Source organism: Protopterus annectens, chromosome 16.part0 (genome assembly GCF_019279795.1).
Source record: "Protopterus annectens isolate FY-2018-M chromosome 16.part0, PAN1.0, whole genome shotgun sequence".
Taxonomy (NCBI): domain Eukaryota; kingdom Metazoa; phylum Chordata; order Ceratodontiformes; family Protopteridae; genus Protopterus; species Protopterus annectens.
Window position 1 is genome coordinate 246983130 of NC_056750.1, and position 13462 is coordinate 246996591.

Genomic DNA, 13462 nt, shown 5'->3' on the forward strand with positions numbered 1-13462 from the left:
ATGGGAGATTATATTAAATAAGAAGCTACGTGAAAAGCAATACATCATCAAGAAATATAAACAAGGTTAAAAGTCCTTATAGTTATCTTAGACAAGGTAAAAGAGTGCAAAAGACATTTTTACTGGACTTCAAGATAAAGGACTTCAGTAGGTATGAGCTAATTAAACAATAAATCTTGCCAGAGTATCTGGTGTGACTAAAAAATAGCATGTCATTTTAAAATCTATAAATAAACTGTATGGAACTAATTTTTCATCTGCAGTTCAAGACCATAGAGTATGCACCTCATATTTACTAAAAGTGCACATCACTGACTTTGTGACTTGCATGTACTCAGCATACAATACATTTTTTATGTCTTACATTTTTATTGTTTTGGCTGCTGAGGTGTGAAAGACAAAAGACAGAAAGACACAATGTCAGTTTCTTGAACAGCTTTAATGTATTTTTTTTAATTCTTATTAGATATTTTCCAAACATTGTGCAGCTTTTTAAAAATTTGTAATCGATATTTGTTCACACCCATCTCAAGGTTGAACTCCAAAGCAGTGCTAATTCCAAAACCAAATTCTGACCCAACAGATCCAGCAAACTATACACCAATAGCCCTAATAAATACTGACCTTAAGATCCTAGCTCATGTTATAGCAAATAGACTTAAGAATGTACTCCCCTCTATCATTTCCCAAGAACAAGTGGGCTTTATGATAAACAGGCAAACAAGTGATAACACCCTCCTTTTAGATACCATTATCAGACTTAACAGTGACAAATGCACCAGATATGTCCTCACGGTGGATGCAACCAAAACTTTTGATAGAGTTAATTTACATTTCCTATTAATATATTGCCTTTATATGGTTTTCCTCAGGAATTCATTAAGGTTCTATATCAGAAAGCTTCTACCACTATTCAGATAAATAAGCTCAAAACTAACCCTATACTGTTATCCAATGGTACAAGACAAGGTTGCCCTCTTTCCCCATACCTCTTTAATCTTTATCTAGAACCTCTCCTTCTGTTTATTTCACAAAAAAACTTCCATCACATACCTAGAATCTATAATACAAATCTTATATTCTCTGCTTTTGCTGGTGACTTAAATATATATTTTCAACTTCCCACTACTGACCTCCCAAAAATACTTAAAGCTATAGATGAGTTCTCTGAAATCTCTAACTATAATTTAAATCTAAACAAATCCCACATATTTCCCATGAGTCTTATAGGTCATAAGGAATTTTACTTTCCCATGAGTGAGATCAAGATAAGTTACCAGATAAAATATCTAGGAATAATATTTACTCCTGACTTTAAGGATATGATGAGGAATAACCTATTGCGTACATGGACCAGTATTGAAAGTGATATCAATAATTGGAAGAATATTAATATGTCATTACTCTCAAAAGCTAGTGTTAAGATGAACCTTTTACCGAGAATACTCTTTCAACTAAATGCTACTTTCCCCCAAAATTCTTTCTTGATATAGAAAAAGCTATATCAAGATTCTTATGGTACCCCAAATCCACTAGAATTAAATATGACAAACTTGTACTTACCAAAGATAAAGGGGAATTTGGGTTACCTGATTTCAAACTATATTATAGTATAATTACTGCCTATAGACGAATACAGATAATAAGCCATGACCCGTATGTAAATACCTGGACACCCCAATGGACCAAAATCTGGTCTGAACAACTGAAATCCCTTAGGTATAACAGCAAATCCCTACCATTTTTAAACCTAAATCAAAATGGCATATTCACGAAGAATATACACCCACTAATTAAATACAAGATTCTTACTACACAGAAATTATTTAAATCATTGCAATTATTAGATGCTCTTGCCTTTATACAACCACTCCACCTAAATCCCAACCTACTAATAAACAATAAACACTTAAATCTAACAAATTACCCTCTGATAAAAGAACATACAGTATGGAAAATATACCAATGGAGAGAATCCAATATACAACAAATAAGACTAGAACTAAATCTTACTAAGAAATCTACCGTTATTCTTACCCAAATCCATTATCTCATAAATGCTAAATTCTCACAAACACAAGTCGACTTGCAAGATATTAACTTAGTAAAACTAATACTAGAAAACCCCAAGATGAAAGGGAAATCAATTTCTAGGACATATAAACTTGTAACATAAAACACCAGAATTCTCTATTATTTTCAAACTATTGGCAAGAAAAAATACAATCTCTGACAGATGAAAATAAGAGACTGGCCATTGAGAATACAATAAAATTCATTCCTTTTAAGAAGCTACTATATACATAAATTATGATAAATAACAACGTATACTATACCCCATCAAAACTAAATAAGTTCAATTCCAACTTCTCGCCTATATGTCCTGACTGCCCAAACCAAACTGCAGATATTTTCCATGTCATGTGGAAATGTAACAAGGTACACAACCTATGGTGCTCTTTAAGAGCTAGGTTAGAGAAGATGGGATATGAAAAATCAACCCTGTCATGGGAGACAGCTACATTACACATTAACACGACTCGACTTCCAAAAATAAAAAAAAATGTCCTTATCACGATGTGTGCCCTTATTAAATTTTATATCACTAAAAATTGGAATGTCACATCTCCAATTACATGGGAAGGCTTTAGCAACCTTGCTATTAAATATATCTCATCTCACAAACTAGTTTATACAAAAACAAAAAAGAAACACTATTATCAGAAATATTGGGGTTACTTACTAGATGTAATTCTTAAAGATAGATAGTCTGTACACTGACATGATAAGACAAATTTATATTATGCAATAACTGCATTATAACCAGTTTTTAGTTTTTTCTTTTTTTTTTTCCTCTTTTCTTTTCCTTTTTCCTCCTTATATATCTAATTGTATTCCCTAATTACATTAAGTATAATAAGTGGTTGAATTTCTATATTTATCTTCTTCATAAAATATGTCCCTTATACTATCCCTCACTTTCTTAAGTGATGTTAAAAACCTTTTATTCTCCATTTGAAGATGAAAACACAATTTTTATACATAACTGCTGCTTGTACAATCCACTAAATTGCACGTGGACTTTCTCTTTAATAACTTCCACCTCTGTAAAATCTTAGAATGTATAAATGTAACTATTGTTTGTGTACAAATGTAAATAGAAACATAACTACTCCACGTTTAACTAGAACTTAGTATAATGCAATGTAAGCAAATGGAGCTTTACTCCCAGGGCCTCTGCTGAAAATGAATACTACCCAGTCGGACTTTCCTGGTAAAGAAAGACTGACAGACAGACAAATAAACATTTTCTGAACTTGCCGCAAACCGTTTAAGGGTAGCAAGTTTAGACGTGAAGTGTTTGGAATAATTCTTCTACTCCTGGATTCAGCAAGTTGCTTCAGTTGTTTTTCGCTTCTTCTAGGTATGTATTTCTACATTTTATATTGATGAAAAAATATTAAACACCCAAATGTATGTCAGGATTAACAGCAATTTTCATACAACACATCAATCCAACCCTTGTAAGTATACAGGTGTGCTTCAGTCATCCAAAACTAAGATAGTGGTGAACTATTTCACTGTGTGTGTCTTATCAAATCAGACAGTGATATGGTAGCAGTTAGAACATCTGTGCAGCAGACAAACTTGAACTTAATTTCCAGGATTACTAAGCAACCAAAAACACACTTCCAGCATTGTTCTTCACTTCCAATATATACACTGGATTCACTCACCTGAACTTGTACACCAAAGTTATTCCCATCTTCAATCTTGGGGATATGCATCTGCACCCAAACGGCAACCTTCACAAAGGCAGATATTAGTAAATTACAGAGATAAAGACAAAGAAAATGAGATGATTTGCAATAATCACAAATAAAGATATAACAGACAGAACTGCAAAGAGAGAGAGAGAGAGAGGTTTATACCCCTCTTTGCAACACTATCAAAAAAATATACAGTAAGTAAGTAAAAGTAAGTTTTCTCTTTTCCTGTTAATACAAATATTACTTTCCTTTTTTTTCCTGTCCTGTCTTAATTTTTTCTAAGTACGTTTTGCTCCAGAGCCTGCTGACCATTGTTAAGCCTTCCCCAATTGGACTTGAGCTGTTCATAACTGAGGAGAAGAGAATAAAGGGGCCATATGGGGAGGAGGATCTGTTATTCAGACAGCCATGAGGGTTGCAAGGATTACTTATGTCCTTGCTGGCATCCCACTTTGAGGATATTTATGATGGCCCTAACTCCACCATATTGATGAGGGAACAAACAAATCAAATCACTGAGGGGTCTCAGTGCTTTCTCCATGTTGATTTATGTTCCCTCACTCCCACTATGATGGCTAACCCCCCATCAGTGCTTAGTGAGCCTAAGGCCTGTCCCCAGGCCGTATTGTTCTGTGGCCTAATTTCTCTTCTAAAGGGACTGATGTACTCTGTGGCTGTCTCTGCCCCATCTTCTCCCAAGTTGGACAAACCCTCCTTTCCGGTCAGCTCTGTCAGTCACCCAAGAAACTAATGATCCCTGGTTATTTGGGCTACAAATCAACGCTTTACCTTTCTATGCCACCCATGGTTGCTTGTCTTTAGCAGGACCACCACATTAAATATTAGTGATCCATGTGTTTAAATAAGTAAACCTGTTAGCTTGGCAAAAAAGTAAAACAGGAACCATTTCAGAAATTACTTTCTACGATGGACATTAAAACAATAGCAGAGTTCAAGGAAGTGTAAAATACAAGTTCTCAATTATGCTGCAATAAAAAGAAGTGTACACACATCACTGAAAAAGGTACATTTGTTTTTAGAACGGTCACAGCACTTAATACACATTTCCTATGACTCTCTTCCTTTTACCATATGACTTATTTTGAGGAATGGGGTCTGTATAATAACACTTACAGACAATGACTTCCTGCTTACACTTATCAATGGTACCAGAACTCGCCACAGATTTGGGATGCATGACTAGGCTTAAAAAGGTCCTTGTGGTCGTTAGCCTAGTAGACACCTCTGAACCAATGCCCCCTGACTTTGCATGCTTACAAGAAGCTGGGCAGAGTAACATAAGTAAAAATAAAACTGAGATCAAATGGCTTGTGCAGAGATTTACTATGCTGGACTATGCCCTGTGAAGCCATGTCACAGCAGTGATACAGCTAAATAATGTCACTCAAACAGAAGAAAGGACCTGTTCTAATTTAGTCCACAGCAAAATATATCTGTGTTGCTTTAGTGTCCGTGTCATGTGCAAATTATAAATGAAAGGGCAGTCAAGGCTTTGCACATATAACTGTGTCTAAGCAGGAGGAGTTTGTAGTGTCACAATGTGATAAGACTGTAAGGAAAAAGTCCAGCTGTCAATGCTGGTTACATAACATGAAGGTGGAAATATATGCATTCACCTGATTAATCTGGTCAAGTGAGGGACACTCCTCCTGGTTCATATACAGGACCAGCCATTCAGACGCTGCACAATATAAAATGGTAAGAACCCACCACAGTACGTAGGGCTGGGGAAATGAGACAGTTACACCTGAAAAACCTCAGAAAAACTAGAAACTGTGTATATATGTGTGTATTTATATATTATACATAAACACACATGTACAGGCGTGAGTATAGGTTCATAGATTAGTACTAGGCTAACTACCCTTGTGGGCCAGCCAGCCTAGCCCTAATACCACCACATGTGAGAAAACCCTGCACCTTGTGTGTGGTGGTAGGTAAACACCTTGACCATTATGCCATCCTCCCACCCCAGTATGTGCACAGTGAGCCATCCTCCCACCCCAGTATGTGCACAGTGAGGCAACTATGGGAGCTCACTGCTAATGTTTCTTATATATAAGCTCTCACTGCTAACTGCACCAGAAGAGTTACAATGACGAAATAGAATAACCATATTACTACACTACTCATGCAGTGTGAAAGCCACAGATTTTCTTAAATCAGTTACTGCTAAAATTAACACTTATCTGATAACCCTCCTGAGTGGGATATCTGAACATATCTTTAAAATGAAGCAGGTTGACCAGTATAAATCTAGGACAATAAGAGACAAGGCTGGAATGAGCTACAAAGATATACACTCAAAGGTTCACTAAGCCAAAATGCTGTAAGTCTGCTATCAGTTTACATCCTTCGATGTTCATAGGGTCCTGTGTCATAGGGTATGCATGTCCATTTACAGTCTGTGTCTGTGCATAGCATTTATTTTCTAAACTGTTTAAACACAGCATCAGAGAAAAATATGTTTAAGCAGCTGAAAAATAATTATTTTAGAGCAGAAAAGTGCTATATGGGTGCATGTCTCCCCTACTGAAATGACACCCCACATACATCATAGGAAAACATCAAATTAAGCCAACTTCTACTTTCTAGTATATCCTGCCCGACCAAGTATGTTACAAATAGGATTATGCGTGACTATTAACTACACCCATTCTACTACATAACGTACCTAAGAAAACAGTAATGTAAATGTTATTGCAAAACTAACTTGCATACAAATAATATATGCAAAATGTTGCAGAAACTCCCATATACACAACAAGAGGAACTCCTTAATATATGCATCACCAGTAGAAAAATCATTTTCAGTGTCCTGCAGTGATTTCCACTGTTGCCTCCCAGCAGTGATTCTCTAGTTAGATTTGTAGCTGGGATGCCTTCTGTGTATGACCTGTACATATTCACCGTCTCTAAATGAGTTTTTGGTAGGTACTCTAATGTGCCATAAGTGGTCCAGTGACACTCTGTACTGGTCATAGATGTGTGTACCATAAGAGTGAGTGAATGACTGAGTGACTTAGTGAGTGAGTGAGTGTGTGTGTGTGAGATGTGCATGTATTTGTGTCTGTAAACACATGCACATCCTACAATGAGGTGGTGCCTTGCGAGACTTAGTTTCATTTCACTGCATCCACTAACTGCAGGGACAGAGGATCCAGATCCTCCACACCCTGAAATGCATTAAGCAGGCCACTGGAAGATGAATGAATGTAACAAAACTGGATAGAGAAAGCAAAACGTTTTTTACAGTTAATATACCAGAAAGTCTCATCATTTTGTGTCAAATGGGTGCTGGTATTCAAACAAGATACTACTGGCACTGTTGGTGTAGATACTCTTTTTTACAAGTAGATGACGTACAAGTGTTGTTCTGTTAAGAAAACAGTACTTAAATTAGTACTTCTTCAGGTATAATAGTGATCAAAGCTAAAAGGTTACCTAACAAGGTTTAGATGAATTCTAACTTACTGTACTCTAATTTATCACTTATGTGCCAGATGAAAAAATATTTAATCAACTAAACTTTAAAACTGTAGTTCAACTTGGTGTTTGTTGTGATGTGTGCGTGACAGGGATGCAGCCATTCTGTAGATGTTGTGCACTGTAATATATGTGCGCGTGTGTGTGTATATACACACACGTTCAGAGTTTCTGGGGGAACACCTGTTCTATAGGAGAACTGCTGCACACCATGCTCTGTATGCAGGAGAAGGATATGTATCTGTTTTGTACACACACTGCTAAACATTGTGGTATGCTCGTGTATTGGATCCATTCTGTAGGCACACTGTTGCACATTAGTGTGCGCATGCGTGTGCATGTGTCTATAGGCAGGAGACTTAATAGTGTAATAACATGGTTATTTACAGACATGAAAGCAGTCTTATCAAGCAATCTGCTCAAATCCACTGTTTGCTGCTATAACGGAATGAACATATTACTATAATGTGTGGTTTTAATGTAGTAATGATATAGTTTGTACTCCTAGTTACAGACGTTTTCTTTTTTTATAACTGCTAGAAAGGATGGTGTGACAGCATTCTAAACTAACAGAGTGAAAAAAGGCAGTACTTACCAAGCTGAGTTTTTCCTTGACCTCCTTAATTTCCGGTTTAAGTCTATTCAGGAGAGCTGTGATTTTTTCATTACTGCTGACAGGACCACAAGGTGGACCTGAAACACAAGGTATACAACAGATGAAGTAAAATGATAATCATTCCTTCCTAGCTAGAGTTTAAAACAAACAATCCTTCCCCTTGCAAGTGCATTCTTCCACACTCTCACTATGATAGCTACAACCTATCAGTGGCTTGGTGAACTTAATGTCCACACCAAGCCCCCCCCCACATAACCACCCTTCTCCAAGGAATACTGGCAGCTTGTGCAGCCAGCCCCCCCCCCTCTCCTCCAAGGATGGAGGATGCTCACCCTTCCTGCCAGCACTGTTAAGTGTCAAAGCCATTAGATAAACTCGGGTCACCTGGACTATCGTCAGGGCTTTCTCTCTCTGTGCCACCGCAACTGGCTACTGTCACTTCTTCAATGTATCGACTGCATCACCCCTCCCCCACCCCTGTGTCAGAAGTGCAGTAGATAAACTAAACTAAAGAGTTCAGTAACTATTAACTTTTAGTAAATGAAATATAACTGTCTGACACACAATGTCTAAAGCAAAGTTCTTTATACTGACTAGATTTGAAAAAGGCCATTTTATCTGTTGAAAAGTAGTCTAATAATTGTGTTAATGCATGAAAATTAATGGCACATATGACTTTTTTTGTTGGCTTGTTTTGTTCTAATTTGTCAAACTGTATCTTTCCTGAGTTTGTATGTCACACCTTTGTCTGTCACCTTCCCTTGTTATCCATACATTAGGTATGTTCTTCATTCCTAGCTATGATCTTGGTTTTTATTACATCTTCAGTCTTTTCAGTAATTTATCTGCTCTAATATTGTGTAAGTTATCCACCTTTTACAAATGCTTAAACAAGATCAGATTGTTAGAAGTATGACCAGTTATACCTTTTTCCACAGATTTACACCAAAGGCAGATATGGATGCAATGCTTAGCTTCTCATTATACAAAAACTGTACCCATCAACCAATTCCTCATTATATAACGATTTTCCAGCCATTGCCTGAAATGAGGTCAGCCTGAGGTAAAGGATAGGCTATTTCCCAACTTGTGAACTACAAGCAGTCTGTGCCACTACTGACACTAACCACCAAAGTCTGCAAAGTATAAAAAAGGTGTCTCATAACAAAAACAAGGCTACTCAGTGGGAACATAAGTGTAAGTCTTCCGAAAGAACCGATTTGCTGCCAGTGAAGGAGATGGATACACCATTCCCTATATAATTTACAGTAAACCTCAAATAATGGACCATTGCCCCTCACTTTCTGGAATGAATACTAGCCATTCAGGATGCCCTCTACAACTTCAGATCAAGTTCAAAAGAAGCTACTAAAATAAGAAAACCAAACAGTAAATGTAATACCATAGATAACACTTTCTCTTCACTCAGGCCAGTGACCTAGGATAACTTCCATGTTGCAGTCGGAGACAAGGACAATCTGATGCAGCTTACAACTAAAGTAACTGCTCCAGTCATGGAATGACAGCCAGTGACATGTCCACATTAGTGAAAATCTCCACAAACCTACAGAATTCTAAGTTATCTCTTCTATAACTGCAACACAGCCCCACTTCTGTCTCATCAGCATTCCATACTAAAGTTTGCCTCCTGCTCTCACCTTCTCCTTAACTCCATGTATCTAGCAAAGCTTTCTGTTTTATATCTTTCAACTACGTTAATTCCTCTCCTCACTACCTTATCTATTCTTTGCTTATTTATTGCCCAAACTACCTATTTCCTCTCCCTCCATTGTTTAATCGTATCCTCCTATGTTCCATTTTGTAGTGTACTCTCTTAACATAATTAATACTTTAATCAACATTTATTCCTCCCACGACAACTGCTCTCTCACATCTCCCTTGCCACATTAGTATCCTTTAAGAATACATCAGAGAATAAATTGATAAAAGTTAGTAATGCATATAGTTTTCTACCAGAGTTAATTTAACTGTAATAGCATACTGCCTTGCATCCCTCTACCCTAATCATATAACACCCACAGTCTTCCTAGTGGAACACTTGGCCTGTATTCAAATCAGACATGTACCGTCTGTGTAACTCAAACTCTTAAGACTTATAGCCTGTATGACTCCCTATCAAATCCCTACCTCATGCATAGCCTCAGAGAGTCAGCAGTGATATGTGAAACTAAAACTGTCACACTCAGTGTTGTATATCGGGTTTGGAAACAGCAAGATGTTTACAGGCCTGCATCAGGCCAACCACCTGCTCATTAAACATCAAACTAACCAGTGACAAAAAAGGTCACACTCTGTACATAAACTTACATACACTTGTCAGGCATATAAACCAGAGACAGAAAGAAAGACCATCAGTGGTAGATGTGCAATGAACGATGAGACAGAAACAAATTTTAACCAAAGTTACCTGAATCTTCATCATCTGATTTTGATTTATCATCCTTATCGTCTTTCTAGAAAACAGAATGAATATAGTTTAGTGCTGAAAATGTTTCCTTTACAATATATATCTGTATATATACAAGTTAAAACCAAGAATAAATACTCATACTAAATGCTTTTTCAGGAAATCAAAATTTGACAAGTTATGATCTTGCTGATACTTCACAAAAAATGCCTCTCTCTTTTCTGATCTGGATACTGTGGACAATTACATGCTGTTACAGTTAAGCAATATGCTGTGGCAGTCAGTGGGTAATTCACATTTTACTCATGATGGGAGTGTGCTGTTTGGTCAAGAGGGTGAAACCAGAGTAATCAAATTATAGCCCAAACCACTGTCAAAAATAAAAAACACCATTATGTAAACAATCCAACTGCAAACAGAGTAAACACACAGCTAAACATGCACGGTTCATTCAGAAGTAAAAGCGACAGTAAAAGCATTTAAAACATATATCTTTACTTCATATAAAAATAATAAAAATGGTAAACACTTTCAAAACTCTCCTTTTGCTTCATCAGACCACAATTAATATATTTTTCAGTGCCTGGAAAAAGAAAGTACTGATGATTGTTTGAAACTAAAATAATGATATACTCAGGCAACAGAAAACAACAAAAAGCAATAACATAAACACTAATATGCTTTTTGGAAAGAGTAGCAGAGTTCAGAACATGTCACTAGATGGAACAGCAAATGTGGAAGAAAACAGAAAGGTTTAAGGATTTGGATATGTATATGGGAAAGTTGTAAGCTATGATTTAAAGAATGTCTATAAATACATATACATCTAAAAATGATCAAAACAGTGTCTTTCTAGTTGTCTGAATTTAGCAATTTATTACAGACAAATAAAACACCAGGCAAATTCCACCCTGCATAGCAACTTTTAATTAACAAAACTGAGTACTTTCATCTATTCAGGACAGAAACTTCTTCAGAATGAATAAATGGACTTTGTTTTACCGTGGTAACCCCCGAATGAGCAGAAGCAAGGCCCACCCAAACCCTGCCCAACACCCAGTACCAGGTGACATTTTTCAAAATCGATGCATAGTCATGGTGATGTCTTCTTCGTCCACATCAATATTCAGTCGGCATTCTGAGCATGCATAAAACAGATCGTGTAAAATTGTTAGTTTATTAAAGAGAAGAAGATTTCATCCATTTCATCAAATTAGATACAAGAGATTTGAAATGCGTTTAGAAAATAAAACGCACCACTTACCCTTTTCCTCAATGTAGTACGTTCTCAGAATTGGTATATTTAATTAGCGGGAGGGGGGTGGGGTGGCACAGCCCCCCCTGTAAAAATGTAAAAAAAAAAAAAAACACATTACAGTCCCAGATTGTTGAGCAGTGGGTGTGATCTAGGCGGGCCTTGTGCTGCACATCCAGTGGGGTATGCACATACAGCAATCAACAAGCAATTTTTGCATGATGTCACTGGCACATCTGCATGGTATGTCAATCATGCCTCATTTGCATACACTATCATGGCCATTTGGCATGTCAATCACTCAGGCCATGCCATTTCTACACGAAACAGCCAGGGGGTTACTACAGTAAAACATTACCAATAAATGCAGCAAGACATAGTGATCAGTCAAATGGTCAAATGATGTGTTATGTAAATGCAACTACTTAACATTCATTTGCTTATATTTCAACATACAGGCTATAGAGATAGTGTCAGCATTCAAAGTAATTTGCCAAAACAACTCCCTCCTCTAACAAATTAGACCATTCCCCACCTCTGGTATTACATTTAACGTTTTCTAGTATACAAAAGTAAACATTAAAATCAGGACATATTTCCACATGGCTAGCTAACATATTGTTCTTATCCTGCTTTTTAATAGCATAAATATGCTGCTAAGGCCTTTCCTTAAGACCTTTCTCAGTTTTTCCTATATAAAACACAGAACAGGATAAACAGGTTACTACATATGCCACTCCCTTGGTGGTACAACTGTACCAAAAGTTTGCAAAACAATATTGCAGCTTTATTTCCTAACACAAATGTGCCTGTATTAATAAACCTATATTGCTTGAATGCCCCACACTTAAACATGCCAAGTATACCAAGTTTTTTCCAACCATCATGGGTGTCTTTGATTCACAAAACTGTTTCAAATTACAACCAGATTTACAAACTGGGGTCCTAAGACAAGTCTGTTACTTCTGTCCCCATTCAATGTTACAATAGGCCAATGTTGTCTAATAGTATTTTGTACTGCCTTCACATCAGTGGAAAATCCTAGGCAGTGTGCCTTAGAGTATTGTGACCCTGTGCTCTCATCCTTTGTTCTATTCATGACACACAAAAGGATAAGTGCAAAATTGGTAGGTCTCCTAAAACTCACCTCTGTAATATCACCTACCAAACTGGTGGGATACCTCCATGGTAGAATTAGAGAACAGAGCATGTAGGGAAAGCCTGAGCTTTTCTGCTATACCACGGAAGCTGGAAGGAACAGAATGTACTAATTTTATGAAAGCACAAATAAGCAACTGGACTGGTATTCCACAGCAGGAGTTGTCAGTTGAAAGGATATGTTGTGTGTATGCTCCAAACCTGGCCATGAGAAAGTAGACAAGACCTCTAACAGTAAACATGGAATCACAGAAAGAGTTATTCAAACAAAACAGTGGCAGAAGGTCAAAGTACTAGAAGATGGAGACAGTAGACAGTTTGTGGAAAATGATTATTCACTGTACACAAAGCAGAAGAGGGATACATTTATTCTAGCTATCAGGGAATGTCAAGAAGCAGATGTGGGATTCAAGCTGCCATACCTAGCTATCGTAAGAATATTTTTCCTGAAGGATGAATGCTGTTTTTTGATTCAGAACATGCTAATAAGGAAATACAAAAGTTTGCCCAACAAAAAGTGAGCTATCAAATTGGAGACGCTGCTTCATATTCTTCTGATAATAATGCTCATAAAGAGATTATGTCAGTAAAAAATGTACCAATATTCCAAAGGAGGATTCTTGAGAGAGGCAATAAAACATAGGAGTTGATTAGAAGAACCAGGAGTACATTGGAAATGAACCAGAGACTGGAGATCAACAGGAAGAAAGCCAGCAACTCAGAAATTA

At 36.9% G+C, this 13462-nt stretch overlaps 1 protein-coding gene across 2 annotated transcripts in view; it reads right to left on the reverse strand.

The window, feature by feature from the left end:
• The window catches only part of PSME1 (proteasome activator subunit 1), a 150959-nt gene that overhangs the window by 78091 nt on the left and 59406 nt on the right, over positions 1 to 13462 (reverse strand). For both annotated transcript variants that reach the window (XM_044058754.1, XM_044058755.1), the window contains exons 6-8: positions 10322 to 10367; positions 7873 to 7970; positions 3738 to 3806 (exon numbers count right to left, since the gene is read on the reverse strand). In XM_044058754.1, the coding sequence (XP_043914689.1) occupies positions 3738 to 3806; positions 7873 to 7970; positions 10322 to 10367 (213 nt within the window). The remainder of the gene's footprint in view (positions 1 to 3737; positions 3807 to 7872; positions 7971 to 10321; positions 10368 to 13462) is intronic.